At 39.2% G+C, this 16,854-nt stretch overlaps 1 protein-coding gene across 1 annotated transcript in view; it reads left to right on the top strand.

Moving 5' to 3' along the window:
• Abca13 (ATP binding cassette subfamily A member 13) overlaps nt 1-16,854 on the top strand; it is a 485,227-nt gene that overhangs the window by 276,333 nt on the left and 192,040 nt on the right. Inside the window, exon 42 of the mRNA XM_021177120.2 lies at nt 518-623. Within this exon, the coding sequence (XP_021032779.1) occupies nt 518-623 (106 nt within the window). The remainder of the gene's footprint in view (nt 1-517; nt 624-16,854) is intronic.

Raw genomic sequence — 16,854 nt, 5'->3', positions numbered from 1 at the left:
CATAGAGGGGCATTGCCACATGGCTGAGTATCTTTGACTTCTGGGGTAGGGCTAAAGGACCCCTCTTAGATGAATGTTCCTTGATGTATATTGGAGGTACTTAGTTCAGCCCTTCTTGTGTCCCCCAGGTCTTCAAATGCAGCCAAAGGTTTCATTGCTCTTAGCACACCACAGGTCCTGCTGCCTTGGGTCACACTCTTTTTCCCTTTGTCATATTTTTGTTGATATGAGACTCATCTCAGGGTTTAAACACATCAAGCTTGGTCTTCTTCGAGCTCTAACTAAATAGTGGCATCAAAAAGTCACAACTTAATTGCTTTAGTGACATGGTATATCAGAACCCCTGAGCCACATACATTCTTAGAGTTATACTAATTAAATGAATGATCAATGAAACACAGGATGTATTTTATGTGTGTTGTTATTACCTAATGGGTGGTTGAGATCAAAGGAGTGCAAATAAGTGTAATTTGTGAAGAAATGTAAAATATATGTATTTTGTCTTAATTCCCAAAAGGTGTTTTTGATGCTTCTGCAAGATACCAACAAAAAGTCTTACATCACTCCAGACAGCAAAGTAGAGCCTCAGAATGAGAGACCTGTAGGATCCCTTCCTCCCTACAGTAAGTAGTGTAGCCTTTTGCATTTCTCTTTAAGACAAAAGGTTACCAACTTCATTTATCATCAGTTTGTTTTTTGTTTGTTTGTTTGTTTGTTTTTAAAGGAAGAATAGCATATGCCTCATGATGGGGCAGAAGTAGGCGGTCTGATCACCCTGGGAAAATTTATGTCAGAGTTGGTTTATATCCTGGCTTATAAAGAGCACAGATTATCTTTTCTAAAATGGTGACCTACTTCTCAGAAATTTCTCGGTATATACAATTAGTATACTGAGCCTTGCTTCTCCAGGCTTACCATGGCCAGTCCAAAGCTACTTACTCCACGGTGTATTTATGAGGGATAGCTGTATGCTACTAATAATGGATTTGTATGGCTTATGGAGCACCAAAGATGAGACTTATGTTCATAAGCCTTTGTCCCAGACTTTGCACACAGCTTTGATTTTGACCAGCCTTGTTCACATGTGTTACTGCTGTAGGTTAATGGTCTCATTTTGGCTAGATTTATATCCTATGCTTCTTTGGGCAAGTATCAGAAGCTGGACAGGAGCCAGGCTTGGTTTTCATAGGATGGACTGATTCTAGTTCAGTGCATTTCCTATCACATGTTAGCAACAACTCACCAATACACATGATGCCTGGGTATAGAGATATAAACAGTGACACTTCTTCAGAAACTTCAGACTTTGGAGGCACCCCCCCACACACACACACACACGGCAGGATAAATCACAAGAACTAAAACTGATGTGGATAGCAGAATCTCGGATGTTGCAAATGCCTCATTTCTTCCTCTCTTGGTAATATCAGGTATAAGACACATACATTGGCTGTCAAAATTGATGTTCAGTTTGTTTCTAACTGTGGTGTTAATTTTCATTTCCATAAAAATTGTGTCAAGCATCTCTACTGTTCATGATGTATTATTGAGATATAATTTTTATTATCCACAATTTACCCATTTAAAATACACAATTTAATGTCTTGTTATTCATGGGCATCCATTACTACACTCAATCTTGGACTGTTCTTATAACTAACACAACATTATGCCACATATCTATCACTCTGTAGGATTCCCATCACTCCAGCCTTAAGAGACCTCAAGCATATGTCTTATCATTCTATATTAGCATGCTGTTGACATTTTATGTGGATGAAGGATATAGCTGGTCCCTGTGACCAGTTCTATGAACACATTTTTCTTTCAGTTGGCAAGTAAACCTCCAATTACTTGTGGGTACCACATTCTTCCATCTATTTATCAGTTGATAAAAACTTGGGTTGTTTCCAATTTTTCTTTTGCCATTAGAACATGCCCCTAAAACTGATGTTAAGCGCGTGCTTTTTAAGTAGACACCTATGAATAGAATTGCAGAATCATACGCTTAATCATTAGAGAAAGACTTTTATCTGTCTATGCCTCATATTTTTACCATGAGCATTAAGGTTCCAATTCCCCTTGTCCTCACCAATACACTGATCAGAAATGCTGGGCATTTCTTCATACACTTATTGGCTGTTTAGAAAAATTTTTGAAGAAATGGCTGTCACAATAAATCACATCAATATATTATTTGTTCTCTGATATTTTCATTTATACATGTATATAATGTTATATATAATCTTAGTCATATCCACCTCACATTTCCCTCCAACTTCTTCCTGTCCACCAACACATGCCCACCTTCATGTCATTTACAATTTAAAAATTAATTGGCTGAGTCCAATTGGCATAATGCACTGAACCTTGGCAACCTCATTCTACACCCCTGGAATGAGCTGATTCCCCTTTCTCCAGCAGCCATTCATTGCCAAAATCTTTTTAGATAGAAGTGGGGCCTTGTGGCTCCCTTCCCAGCCATACCAGAAGAGTGATTGGTTGTATCTATAACAGCAATGTCACTATTGCACTAGAGGGTTTGTGTGGCTTACATTTCCTGAGAAATATTTCCTGACCCATATTTTCTGATAGGGGACTAATATCCCAGAAATGAATGCACACACCTATGATCACTTGATCTTTGACAAGGGAGCTAAAACCATTCAGTGGAAAAAAAAGACAGCATTTTCAACAAATGGTGCTAGCACAACTGGCAGTTATCATGTAGACGAATGCGAATTGATCCATTCCTATCTCCTTGTACAAAGCTCAAGTCTAAGTGGATCAAAGAACACCACATAAAACCAGAGACACTGAAACTTATAGAGGAGAAAGTGGGGAAAAGCCTCGAAGATATGGGCACAGGGGAAAATTCCTAAACAAAACAGCAATGGCTTGTGCTGTAAGATCAAGAATTGACAAATGGGACCTCATAAAATTGCAAAGCTTCTGTAAGGCAAAAGACACTGTCAATAAGACAAAAAGGCCACCAACAGATTGGGAAAGGATTTTTACCAGTCCTAAATCTTATAAAAGACTAATATCCAATATATACAAATTCCTTTTTAAATGAACTTAAAAATAGTGGGTTTATATACATCTTATGTTTGTTTAACTTGCTTTATCAAATTAGTTTTCAAATGGTTTCATGCTGTTATTGGCTTGTGAGAGTTTTCATATGTTTATGGATCTAATTCATGTATATTCTGCTATTTTGTGAGTGGAGTCACCTATTTGTGTCTATCATGTTCATTTGTTCAATAGTTTATGCACATCTGCCTTTAATTCCAATTCTCCTTGATTTTACTGTCCTGTCAATGATTTTTTTTTGCCTTTTATTAAATGTGGGATATTGATGTTTCTTGCTGTTACTATGGAAATGTTTGCTTTCGCTTTGCTTCTTTTGTTGCTTTATATGTTTAGGGGAAGTGTTGCTTGGTTCTTATGTGTTTGTAGTCAGTATATCCACTATGATTAAATTCTTTGTATAAAAATTTCAGTAGAGTGCTCTCCCCCCCCCCTCTCTCTCTCTCTCTCTCTCTCTCTCTCTCTCTTTCTCTCTCTCTCTCTTTTAAAAAATATTTATTTATTTACATCTGAAATGTTGTCCTCTCTCCTGGTTCCCCTCACAAAATACTTCTCCCCATACCCCATCCCCTCACCTCTGAGAGAACAGAGCCCTCCTAGGTATCCCTTCACCATGGTGCATCAAGTCTCAACAGGATCAGGCATGTCATCTTCTCCTACTGAGGCCAGACAAGGCTATCCTATGCGACATATATGACAGTTGCTTTAATCCAGTCCATGTATGCTCTTTGGTTGATGCCTCATTCACTATTGGCCGTCCTCTAGGGTTCCTATCTCCTACAGAGCCTTCAATCCTTCCTGCAACTCTTCCATAAGAGTCCCTGACCTCCATCCAATGTTTAGCTGTGGGTCTCTGCATCTGTTTCAGTCAGCTGCTAGTTAGAGCCTCTCAGAGGACAGTTATGCTAGGCTCCTGTCTATAAGCATAACAGAGTATCATTAATAGTGTTAGAGATTGGTGTTTTGCTAGTGGGATGGGTCTTACGTTAGGTCAGTGATTAGCTGGCCATTCCTTCAGTCTCTGCTCCATTTTGTCACTAAATATTTTTTAGACAGGACAAATTTTGGGTTGAACCTTTTGTAGGTGTCCTTATCCTTACACTGGGAGTCCTGCGTGACGGGAGGTGGCCTCTTCAGCTTCATGTCCCCACTATTGGGCATGTCAGCTAAGATCACCCACATTGACTCCTGGGAGCCTCCCCCATCCCAGGTCTTTGGGACCTCCTCCTACCTCCTCACTCCTAGAAGCTGCATATTTCCACTCATTTTCCTGGCCCTTTGCACCTCTCCTCTGTTTCTCTCCATAACTGATCCTGCCTCTACCCCTCCCTTCCCCCACCTATCTCTCGCTCTCCCTCTGCCTCCTGTGACTATTTTGTTCCCCCTTCTAAGTGAAACTCAAGCATCTTCGCTTGAGTCTTTCTTCTTGTTTAACTTCTTTTGGTCTATGGGGTGTATCCTGGGTATTCTGTACTTTATGGCTAATATTCACTTATCAGTGAGTACATATCATGCATGTCTTTTTGGTTCTGGGTTACCACACTCAGGATGGTATTTTCTAGTTCTATCCATAAGTCTGCAAAGGTTATTTCAATCTTCTTATATCTGTCGAGGCTTGCTTTGTACCTGATTATATGATTATATATGGTCAATTTGGAGAAGGTTCTGTGAGGTGTTGAGAAGGTATACTGTTTTGTTTGGGGGGCTTTAGATACATGTTAAATGTATTTAGTTCATTATATCTATTAGTTTCATTTTTCCCCTGTTTTGTTTCTGTTTCAATGACCTGTCCATTGGTGAAAGTGAGGTGTTGAAGTCTCCCACTATTGTGTAGGGTTTATTGTGTGATTTGAGCCTTAGAAAGTGGGTGCCCTTGCATTTGGGACATAGATGTTCAGAATTAAGTTGTCGTCTTGGTAGATTTTTCCTTTGATGAGTATGAAGGGTCCTTCCCTATCTGTTTTGAAGACTTTTGTTTGAAAGTCTATTTTATTTGATTTTAGAATGTCTAGTAGAGACTGTTTCTTGGGTCCATTTGCTTGGAAAATCTTTTTTCAGCCCTTTACTCTGAAAAAAGTGTCTACCTTTGTTGCTGAAGTGTGTTTCCTGTATACAACAGAATGATGGATCCTGTTTGTCTAGTTGTTAGCTTGTGTATTTTTATTGGTGAATTGAATCCACTGATGTTGAGAGATATTAATGACCAATGATTGTTAGTTCCTGTTATTTTAATATTGGAGATGGTAATGTGTTTGTGTGCACATGCACACACATGCATACATACATTTCTCTTCTTTTGGTTTTGTTGTGAGATGATTAATGTCTTGTGTTTTCTTGGGTGTAGTTACCTTCTTTGTGTCAGAGTTTTTATTCTTGCATCCTCGGTAGGGATGAATTAGTAGAAAGATATTTTTTTTTTCCTTCTGCACACGTTTATCGGGAGAGCTTGATTGTAGAGGCGAATAGACCCCGAGCCCAGCACTGGTGCTGCTTTATATAGGCCTAGGAGAGGCGTGTCTCACACCTGGATTGGTTGTGCTTGGTTGATGCTTACCACCTCATTTGCATGCCTACATCTGATTGGTTAATTTCTCTCTCATCTGATTGGCTAACTTCTCTCTCTTCTGATTGGTTAACTTTTCTCTCATCTGATTGGTTAACTTCTCTCTCATCTGATTGGTCAATTTTGGTTAGTTCTCAAAACCTCATCTTGGCAAAAAACTTTCCTGCCTATGTATGCGTGATGGCCAGCAGAAGCCTGTGCCACTCTGCAACGGCACATGTGGCTTCCCACATCTCCCCCTTTTTGTTTTAATAAAATGAGGCTGGACTAGGCCTGTGCAATTATGTCTATCCGCTGTGGCTCCTGTTTTAGGTCGTTCCTCCAATGTCACAGTCTTTCCCGTCGTAGGGTAACCCTATCACCACCGGGCCCCGTGTCTTAGGTTGGCCTGTGCATGAGGAAAGTTGCCCGTCTCTGGATACCCCAGTGCTGTGTGACAGTAACTGCTAAATGACCTAGGGCGAACTCTGCAAAAGAGGCCAGCCAAAAAATGAATTAGTGGGGAAATCATGATCACTCTGTTGTATGCATCAATGTGCAAGGGCTGATCAATGATTGTTGAGTCTCTCTCATGCGCAAGAGCAGAGAACTCAGAGGCCGACTAATTCTTGAGCATAGATAACCAAACTTTAGGGGAGGCACCGTTTTCAATAGCTAATAGTGCCTGAGTTATAATCACCTTGTCACATTTTTGTTGGGTTCTAAATTTGCATACCAACCAGAGCATGAACGCCAGTCCACAGCATATGGCAGCACCAAACAAAATCACTCCCACCCATTCCTTAAAGTAAGAGAAAGCAGAGGAAAGCCAAGAGGTAAAGTCTCCAAAGGTCACAGGTTCCACTCTGGTTCCATTAAGGTTCAGGATCTGTATCTGCAGCCTCTTCTGCAGCCTGTCCAGCTCCTGTGACCAGTTCCCCTTCAGATAATTCGATAGGTCTGTACTTTTAATAAAAGAATTATTAATATACCTATTGGGAGTAATGCATACATGCGGAGTGGATGCCACACAACTCATTTGAATGACATCCATCATCTGTTCCATGTTATGCTGTAAAATATCCACTCTCTGATTCACTAACATTAATCCTGAGGCGATATGAGAATCCACCCTTTGCAGAGTGAGCAATGCCTCAGACGTTTTTTTCTGCTATCTGACTTATGGTATCAGCACTATTAACTTGATTGGCCATAGCAATTCCTGCGGTAACCGCTGATGCTGCAGACACCACAATGGCAGTGACAATGGCAGCTGTGATTCCAAAATCTCTCTTCTGCCAAACTAGACTCATTATTGGGAACTTCTCTGGATCTGCCTCAACAGGTACAGGGACCAAGATTGGTAGCTGTACCACTAAGGCTAAGAATTTGGTTCCATTCCAGCATTGCATCAAAAAACAAGTGATATTTGTACAATCTAACCATTCTGTATCATTTTGAAATTCAGCCAATATAAAGAAAAATGGAGGACTAACAGAAACTTCTACTGGAGAGGTAGTCATATTTCTGATAACTCTATTAGTTGTCACATTATCTAAATGAGCAGAGGTATTGGAAAGTGTGGCAGAAACATTCAGTATCTCATGAAATGTTCCAGTCAGCAGTGCAAAGGCTGACAGACTGGTACTAGCACCTGCCTCATTCCTTAAAATCCATTGGTAATATGGCCAAATATTTTCTTTTCCTCTAGCATCTTCCTTATCATTCATTACAGTAAAATCTAAAGGAGGTGACAAAACAAAACCCTTTGCTATTTCTTTTCGAGGGAAAATTTTTGATTGACAAGGTGAAAAAGCTATAGGAAATGTGAGGTCCGGATGACACCAGGGCACACTGCGTTTAGCAGTAGCATTGCCAATAGCCCATCGTGATCTTTTGGGAATAGTCACCTTTCCCTTTATCATAATAGTGGTGATGTTTATAGGTGAAGTTACATTATTTCCAACATCACCTGAGCCTAATTGCGCTCCTTGGACGACTTGCGTTAAAGCATTAAGTAACACTCCAGAGCTCACTTTATTTTGGATAATGGGGTCTGCCCAATTAGAGATAATCTTTTTCTTTAAAATTATACAGGGTGTAAAAGGTTTATCCACATTATGCACAAAGCATAGTGTATAATTTAAATGAAAATTCGTACTATTATACACCCGTGGCTCTTGAGGAGTTTGTCGTGCACAAGGCGCATCCAGAAAACATTCTGTTGCATAAAACAAAGGCAAGGTAGAAGAATTGGAATGTACCGGTAAAGGTACTGGCCATGATCTTACTATGGCCCACAAAGGTATACTTATCCTGGTCTCAATCATCAGGAGCAGGAATAGCAGGATCATCTTGGGATTCATCTTGCTCTTTCACAGTCCTTGTCAGTCGCGTCGGGACCCAAAGTGGATTTTCTTCACCCTGTGGAAAAACACAAATAGCTCCCCGGGATCTGGTTAAGATAGGATCCAGGCCATACCATTTATTATCAAGGACATTTTTCCATTTGACCATTTCATTGGGCTATTGAAGCCATTGTCTGTGACTTTAAGCTGGTGATCTTCCAGCATCATCCAATTTTTAAAAATTAAGAGTAAATATTGTAAGGGATAGAGCCATCTTTGGCATCATAGCCTCTATTCCCCCTTTCTGTTTTTGCAAATATTGTTTCAAAGTACGATGGGCTCTCTCAATGATGCCTTGGCCCTGTGGATTATAGGGCAGCCCAGTAATATGTTTCACTTGCATTTGTTTGCAAAATTGGCTAAATTTAGAAGAAGTATATGCAGGACCATTATCTGTCTTTAGCACTAGGGCTTACCCCATGCAGCCCAAGCCTCTAAGCAGTGAAATATGACATGAACTGCTTTTTCCCCTGACAAGGGAGAGGCATATAGGACACCAGAACTGGTATCGATGGACACATGTACATATTGTAATTTCCCAAAAGCTGGGATATGCATGACATCCATTTGCCAAACATCTAGGGGTCGCAATCTGCGAGGATTAATGCCCACGGAGGGTGCATTAATGAATTCTACACACCTACCACACTGTAGGACAATATCTCGAGCTTCTGTTCGTGTGAGCTTAAACTTTTGTCGTAATGTAGAAGCAGGGACATGATAAAGTTGATGAGAATTTTTTGCACTTTCTATAGAATTTTGTGATAGGAAAACCATATCTCTGGTGGCTGAATCAGCAATTGCATTACCCTTAACCATAGGTCCAGGTAATGATGTATGTGCTCTAATATGTTGAATATAAAAGGGATGCTCACACATCAAAATACAATTTTGTATTTTCATCAAAATTTCAGTTACTGGACTAGACTGCTTAAAATTTCCAGCAGTCTCTAACGTTAGTACAGCATTAACCACATAAACAGAATCAGAGATAATATTTATGGGCATAAGAAATCTTTTAAAGACTTCTAAAACCACCAAACATTCTACCAATTGAGGGGCTCCTGGTGTAAATTGCAACCTTACAGCCTTTTCATTAATCACATAACTTCCAATTCCTGTTTTGGATCCATCTGTATAAATATCAATGGCTCCCTTTATAGGAGTATTAGCCGTTACCTTTGGAAATATCACTGGATGTAATAACAGAAAATGTAATAAAGGATGTTTAGGATAATGATTATCAATTAAACCAGAATAACTGCATCTAAGAATAGCCCATTCATCTATAGTCGCACACAATGTTTGCATTTGTGCAGCAGTATAGGGAACAATTATGCTATCCGGCATTTTTCCGAAGTGAGTAATTGAACCTTTTATGCTTTTATGGGCCATATTTGCCACCATGGTGGGATAATGCTCTATAGTCTTATTAGTGGATATATGTGGATGTATCCATACTAGAGAACCATCTTGCCATAATACAGCAGTTGGCAAATTTATGGTTCGTAATATGCATAGGCAAAAAGGTTTTTGCTCATTTATACGATTTAGCTGTGCTGTTTGGATCGCTTCTTCTACCTTCCTAAGAACATCAGAAGCCTCAGGTGTTAATTGTCTCAATGAGGTAATATGTGATTCTCCTTCTAAAATTTGAAATAAAGGTTTTAATTCCGAAGTAGGGATCCTTAAATAAGGTCGAATCCAATTTATATTTCCTAATAATTTTTGAAAATCATTTAATGTCTTTAGATGATCTTTTCTTATACTAATCTTTTGTGGGGTAACACACCATAAAGTAATAGTGGTTCCTAAAAATTGACTAACATTAGACTACTGTACCTTTTCTGGTGCAATAATCAAGCCATTATTTTTTAAAGTTTCATTAAGCAAGCCGTCAGCTCACTGTATACTTTCTTCTTCAGGTCCACAAATCACAATATCGTCCATATAATGACAAATTTTTAAGGAGGGGAAACCATCTCTAACTGGTTGTAAAGCTTTTCCTACATATAATTGACATATGGTAGGGCTATTTGCCATTCCTTGGGGTAACACTCCCCATTGATACCTTTTATCAGGCTCCATATGATTAACAGAAGGTAGAGTAAATGCAAATCTAGGTTTATCTTTCTTGTTTAATGGAATGGAAAAGAAACAGTCCTTAATATCTACTACTATAATTTTCCAATCCTTAGGTAGAGCTGAAAGTAGGGGGAGTCCTCTTTGTACAGGACCCATAACTTGCATTTGTGCATTAATGGCTCTTAGGTCATGTAACAATCTCCATTTACCTGACTTTTTCTTTACAACAAAAATAGGGGTGTTCCAGGGTGATTGTGTGGGTTCCACATGCCCCAGGTCTAATTGTTCTTGTACTAATTCTTTAGCTGCTTTTAACTTCTCAGAGGCACCCACAGCGCGTCCTCCGTATGCCACAGAATGAGCAAGGCTCCTCAGCGGCCCCTAGAAAAAAACCCATCCCTTTCTTATCTGCTTTTACTGTGGCTTTAACTGGTGAAATTCTACCTTGTAAATTTTTTCCTAGACCTAGTCCAGGTATATATCCCATTCCTTTCATTATCTCCTTGCTTTTCTGGGAATAATCTTTAGTCAGTATAAAGTTCATGGCTGACATCACATCTCTTCCCCATAAGTTTACAGGTAAAGGGAGTACATAAGGTTGAAAAAGCCCTGTCCTTCCTTCTTTATCTTTCCATTGTAAGGATTTTGCACTTATAGTTGGGGTAGCCTCATATCCTAATCCTTGTAAGCTATGTGACGATTGATTAACAGGCCAAGAAGCAGACCACCAATTACTGGATATAATGCTTTTATCTGCTCCTGTATCCATTATACCTTGAAAGGTTTTTCCTTTTATTTGTAAAGATATGTACTTTCTTTTCAAACCTACTCTTTCTACCCTTTGTACACTGCTTTTGCATATGACCTGTTTTCTTGGGTTCGTTCATGTTGTTTAGAATGACTCCAACCTTGAGTTTCCAATTTTAAGCTAACTTTCTGTTACAAGTAAAAGGCTGCCTGCCCCTTTAAAAGCTCCATTTGCAATCGGCCCTCAACAGGGCTTTTTCAGCTGTACTTGACTCCCAGCCACCGTGCAGCTAACTTGTCAATTTTTGCTGTGCAGACTGAGACTGCTTTTTATATTTTTCAACATGAAACACAGAACAACAATCATTCAATCATCCAAACATGAATTGACAAACATATAGACAATTTGGTGCACCAAAAACAGACAATAGACAGCTCAAAGGGACACAGATATCCTAACCAGAGCTAAGAATATCTCCATAGGAGTCAGAGAGGAAGCAGGACGTCTCCCGTTTTCCTTCTGTCCCTAGGAGGACTCTGAAATAGCTTATTTTCATTTTTTCTCTTTCTTCTGGGAATTCTGCACAGTTGCTGCTTCTAATAGTTACTCCTCTTTCCCTGAGAGCTATCGTTAAGCCTTTGATGAAGGCTGCCACTTTAGTCAAAGTCCTCGAGAGGAGGGTAAATTGACTTAATTTTTTGTTCTTCATTTTTTATATTATCCTTTATATCTTTATATTATCCTTTGTATCTTTATATTATCCTTTGTATCTTTATATTTTATATTATCCTTTGTATCTTTATTTTTAGCTTCCTTTCTTTTTCTCTTTTTTTTTTTTCTTAAGTTACTTATTTTTCTGCACGTGTCTTCTTTTTCCTTTCTCTCTGTTTCTGATATGCCTTCCTGGTACTCCTACAATATCGCTGCCCTTCCTTAACAGCTGGTCCCACACAAACCCAGCAACAACTACCAGACCTACTGCATAAGAAAGCATACCTCTCAGAGACTTACCTTAATTTCTTTATACTTACTGGTACCACCGTTTCTCAGCTGAAGAGTTCTGAATCCACGCCGGATCCTTCTCAGCAGCCTGTTTTACAGGAACCTTTATTAACCGCTCCTTCCCCGAGATGCAGTTCTGAATCCTCCCTGTAGCAGGGGGGTTTTCGCTCGTGCCTGAAGATGTTTCGTCCCAGGTTTCGGCACCACTTCTTGCGCGCGTCCAACTCGACCAGCAAGAATGACGCTGCAACAGGATCCTTCTGCACACGTTTATTGGGAGAGCTTGATTGTAGAGGCGAATAGACCGAAAGATATTTTTTAAATTTGTTTTTTTTCATGGACTATCTTAGCTTCTCCATCTATTATAATTGAAAATTTTGTTGGGTAGAGTTCTCTGGACTGGTATCTTGGTCTCTTAGAGTCTATTAGATATCTGCCCAGGATCTTCTGGCTTTTAGAGTCTCTGTTGAGAAATCAGGTGTCATTGTAATAGGTTTGCCTTTGTCCTTGGCTTTTTACCCTTGCAATGTTTAATATTATTTCTTTTTTCCATACATTTTGTGTTTTGATTATTTTGTGGCAGGAGGATTTTCTTTTCTGGTCCAATATATTTGGTGTGGTGTTTATAGCCATCTCTATCTTTAGATTAGGGAATTTTTTTCTATGATTTTGTGGAAGATATTTCCTGGTCATTTGAAGTTGGAATCTTTATCCTCCTCTATTTCTATTACTCTTAATTTTGTCTTTCCATAGTGTCCCAAATTTCCTGGATGTTTTGAGTTAGGAATTTATATCCTACTTAAAGGCCTCTATCATCTTCATAAGATGGGATTTAGGTTACAGTCTTGCTTTTGAGATGTTAGGATATCTAGGGCTTGCTATAGTAGGAGAGCTAGGTTTTGATGGCATACTGCACTGGTTGTCTGTTGATTATGTTCTTGCTCTTGCCTTTTACCATCGGGTTGTCTCAGGAATTGACTGGCTTGGGTGTCATGGGTTGGAGTAGACCTCGAAGAGGGGAGGAAGGCAATGCTGTGTATCATCAGTTAGAGCAGGCATCCTGGGAGGCAGGTGGAGCTGTGGGGGGTAGGGTGGGGGAGGCACACAAATATGTGATTTGTCCCTTTTCTTTTGTAATTCTTTTCTCTTCATTCTTTTTATTATAATATGAATGTAGTTATCCCTATTTTCTTTTTTGTTTTGTTTTTTGTTTTTGTTTTAAATTAGATATTATCTTCATTTACATTTCCAGTGCTATCTCAAAAGTCCCCAATACCCTCCTCCCCACTCCCCTACCCACCCACTCCCACTTATTGGCCCTGGCATTCCCCTGTACTGAGGCATATAAAGTTTGCAAGACCAATGGGCCTCTCTTTCCACTGATTGCCGACTAGGCCATCTTCTGATATGTATGCAGCTAGAGACATGAGCTCCGGGGGGTACTGCTTAGTTCATATTGTTGTTCCAGCTATAGGGTTGCAGATCCCTTTAGCTCCTTGGATACATACTCTACCTCCTCCATTGGGGGCCCTGTAATCCATCCAATAGCTGACAGTGAGAATCCACTTCTGTATTTGTTAGGCCCCAGCATAGCCTCACAAGAGACAGCTATATCAGGGTCCTTTCAGCAAAATCTTGCAAGTTTATGCAATGGTGTCAGCGTTTGGAGGCTGATTATGGCATGGATCCCCAGGGATGGCAGTCTCTAGATGGTTCATCCTTTCGTCTCAGCTCCAAACTTTGTCTCTGTAACTCCTTCCATGGGTGTTTTGTTCCCAATTCTAAGAAGGGGCAAAAAGTCTACACTTTGGTCTTCATTCTTCTTGAGTTTCATGTGTTTTGCAGATTGTATCTTATATCTTGGGTATGCTAAGTTTCTAGGCTAATATCCATTTATCAGAGCTGAGTAGTACTCTATTATGTAAACGTACCACATTTTCTGTCCATTCCTCTGTTGAGGGGCATCTGGGTTCTTTCCAGCTTTTGGCTATTATAAATAAGGCTGCTATGAACATAGTGGAGCATGTGTCCTTCTTACCGGTTGAAATATTTTCTGGATATATACCCAGGAGAGTTATTGCTGGATCCTCTGGTAGTACTATATCCAATTTTCTGAGGAAAGACAGACTGTTTTCCAGAGAGGTTGTAAAAGCTTGCAATCCCACCAACAATGGAGGAGTGTTCCTCTTTCTCCACATACTCACCAGCATCTGCTGTCACCTGAATATTTGATCTTAGCCATTCTGACATGTGTGAGGTGGAATCTCAGGGTTGTTTTGATTTGCATTTCCCTGATGATTAAAGATGTTGAACATTTTTTTTTCAGGTGCTTCTCTGCCATTCGGTATTCCTCAGGTGAGAATTCTTTGTTTACCTCTGAGCCCCATTTTTAATGGGGTTATTTGATTTTCTGGAGTCCACCTTCTTGAGTTCTTTATATATATGGGATATTAGTCCCCTATCTGATTTAGGATGAGTAAAGATCCTTTCCCAATCTGTTGGTGGCCTTTTTGTCTTATTGACAGTATCTTTTGCCTTACAGAAGCTTTGCAATTTTATGAGGTCTCATTTGTCAATTCTTGATCTTACAGCACAAGCCATTGCTGTTCTATTCAGGAATTTTTTTCCTGTGCCCATATCTTCGAGGCTTTCCCCCACTTTCTCCACTATAAATTTCACTGTCTCTGGTTTTATGTGGAGTTCCTTGATCCACTTAGATTTAACCTTAGTACAAGGAGATAGGAATGAATCTATTCACATTCTTCTACATGATAACTACCAGTTGGGCTAGCACCATTTGTTGAAAATGCTGTCTTTTTCTACTGGATGGTTTTAGCTCCCTTGTCAAAGATCAAGTGACCATAGGTGTGTGGGTTCATTTCTTGGTCTTCAATTTTATTCCATTAGTCTAGTTGTCTGTCTTTATACCAGTACCATGCAGTTTTTATCACAATTGCTCTGTAGTACAGCTTTAGGTCAGGCATGGTGATTCCACCAGAGGTTCTTTTATCCTTGAGAAGAAGATTTTTGTTATTCCAGATGAATCTGCAGATTGCCCATTCTATTTTGTTGAAGAATTGAGTTGAACTTTTTGTGGGGATTGCATTGAATCTGTAGATTGCTTTTGGCAAGATAGCCATTTTTACTATATTTATCCTGCCAATCCATGAGCATGGGAGATCTTTCCATCTTCTGAGATCTTTTAATTTCTTTCTTCAGAGACTTGAAGTTCTTGTCATACAGATCTTTCATTTCCTTAGTTAGAGTCACGCCACGGTATTTTATATTATTTGTGACTATTGTGAAGGGTGTTGTTTCCCTAATTTCTTTCTCAGCCTGTTTATCCTATGTGTAGAGAAAGGCTATTGACGTGTTTAAGTTAATTTTATATCCAACTACTTCACTGAAGCTATTTATCAGGCTTAGGAGTTTTCTGGTGGAATTTTTATGGTCACTTATATATACTATCATATCATCTGCAAAAAGTGATATTTTGACTTCTTCCTTTCCAATTTTTATCCTCTTGATTTCCTTTTGTTGTCAAATTGATCTGGCTAGGACTTCAAGTACAATGTTGAATAGGTAGGGAGAAAGTGGGCAGCCTTGTCTAGTCCCTGATTTTAGTGGGATTGGTTCCAGCTTCTCACCATTTACTTTGATGTTGGCTACTGGTTTGCTGTAGATTGCTTTTATCATGTTTAGGTATGGGGCTTGAATTTCTGATCTTTCCAAGAGTTTTATCATGAATGGGTGTTGGATTTTTGTCAAATGCTTTCTCTGCATCTAATGAGATGATCATGTGTGTTTTGTCTTTGAGTTTGTTTATATAGTGGATTATGTTGATGGATTTCCGTATATTAAACCATCCCTGCATCCCTGGAATGAAACCTACTTGGTCAGAATGGATGGTTGTTTTGATGTGTTCTTGGATTTGGTTAGCAGGAATATTTTGAGTATTTTTGCATCGATATTCTAAGGGAAATTGGTCTGAAGTTCTCTATCTTTGTCAGGTCTTTCTTAGGTATCAGAGTAATTGTGGCTTCATAGAATGAATTGCGTAGAGTACCTTCTGCTTCTATTTTGTGGAATAATTTGTGAAGAACTGGAGTTAGATCTTCTTTGAAGGTCTGATAGAACTCTGCACTAAACCCATCTGGTCCTGGGCTTTTTTTGGTTGGGATACTATTAATGACTGCTTCTATTTCTTTAGGGGATATAGGACTGTTTAGATTATTAACCTGATCCTGATTTAACTTTGGTACCTGGTATCTGTCTAGAAATTTGTCCATTTCATCCAGGTTTTCCAGTTTTGTTGAGTATAGCTTTTTGTAGAAGGATCTGATGGCATTTTGGAATTCTTCAGGATGTGTTATATATCCCTTTTCATTTCTCATTTTGTTAATGAGATGCTGTCCCTGTGCCCTCTAGTGAGTCTGGTTAAGGGTATATCTATCTTGTTGATTTTCTCAAAGAACCAGCTCCTTGTTTGATTGATTATTTAAATACTTCTTGTTTCCACTTGGTTGTTTTCGCCCCTGAGTTTGATTATTTCCTGCTGTCTACTCCTCTTGGATGAATTTGCTTCCTTTTGTTTTAGAGCTTTTAGGTGTATTGTCAAGCTGCTAGTGTGTGCTCTCTCTTGTTTCTTTTTGGCGGCACTCAGAGCTATGAGTTTCCTTTCCTAGAAATGCTTTCATTGTGTCACATAAGTTTGGGTATGTTGTGGCTTCATTTTCATTAAACTCAAAAAAGTCTTTAATTTCTTTCTTTATTCCTTCCTTGATCAAGGTATCATTGAGAAGAGTGTTCTTCAGTTTCCACTTGAATGTTGACTTTTTATTATTTATGCTGTTATTGAAGATCAACCTTAGTCCATGGTGATCTGATAGGATACATGGGACAATTTCAATATTTTTGTATCTGTTGAGGCCTGTTTTGTGACCAATTATGTGGTCAATTTTGGAGAAGGTGCCATGAGG

Source organism: Mus caroli, unplaced genomic scaffold, assembly GCF_978045245.1.
Source record: "Mus caroli unplaced genomic scaffold, Mus_caroli_1 scaffold_13, whole genome shotgun sequence".
Classification (NCBI taxonomy): domain Eukaryota; kingdom Metazoa; phylum Chordata; class Mammalia; order Rodentia; family Muridae; genus Mus; species Mus caroli.
This window is presented reverse-complemented; position numbering and strand designations above follow the sequence as displayed.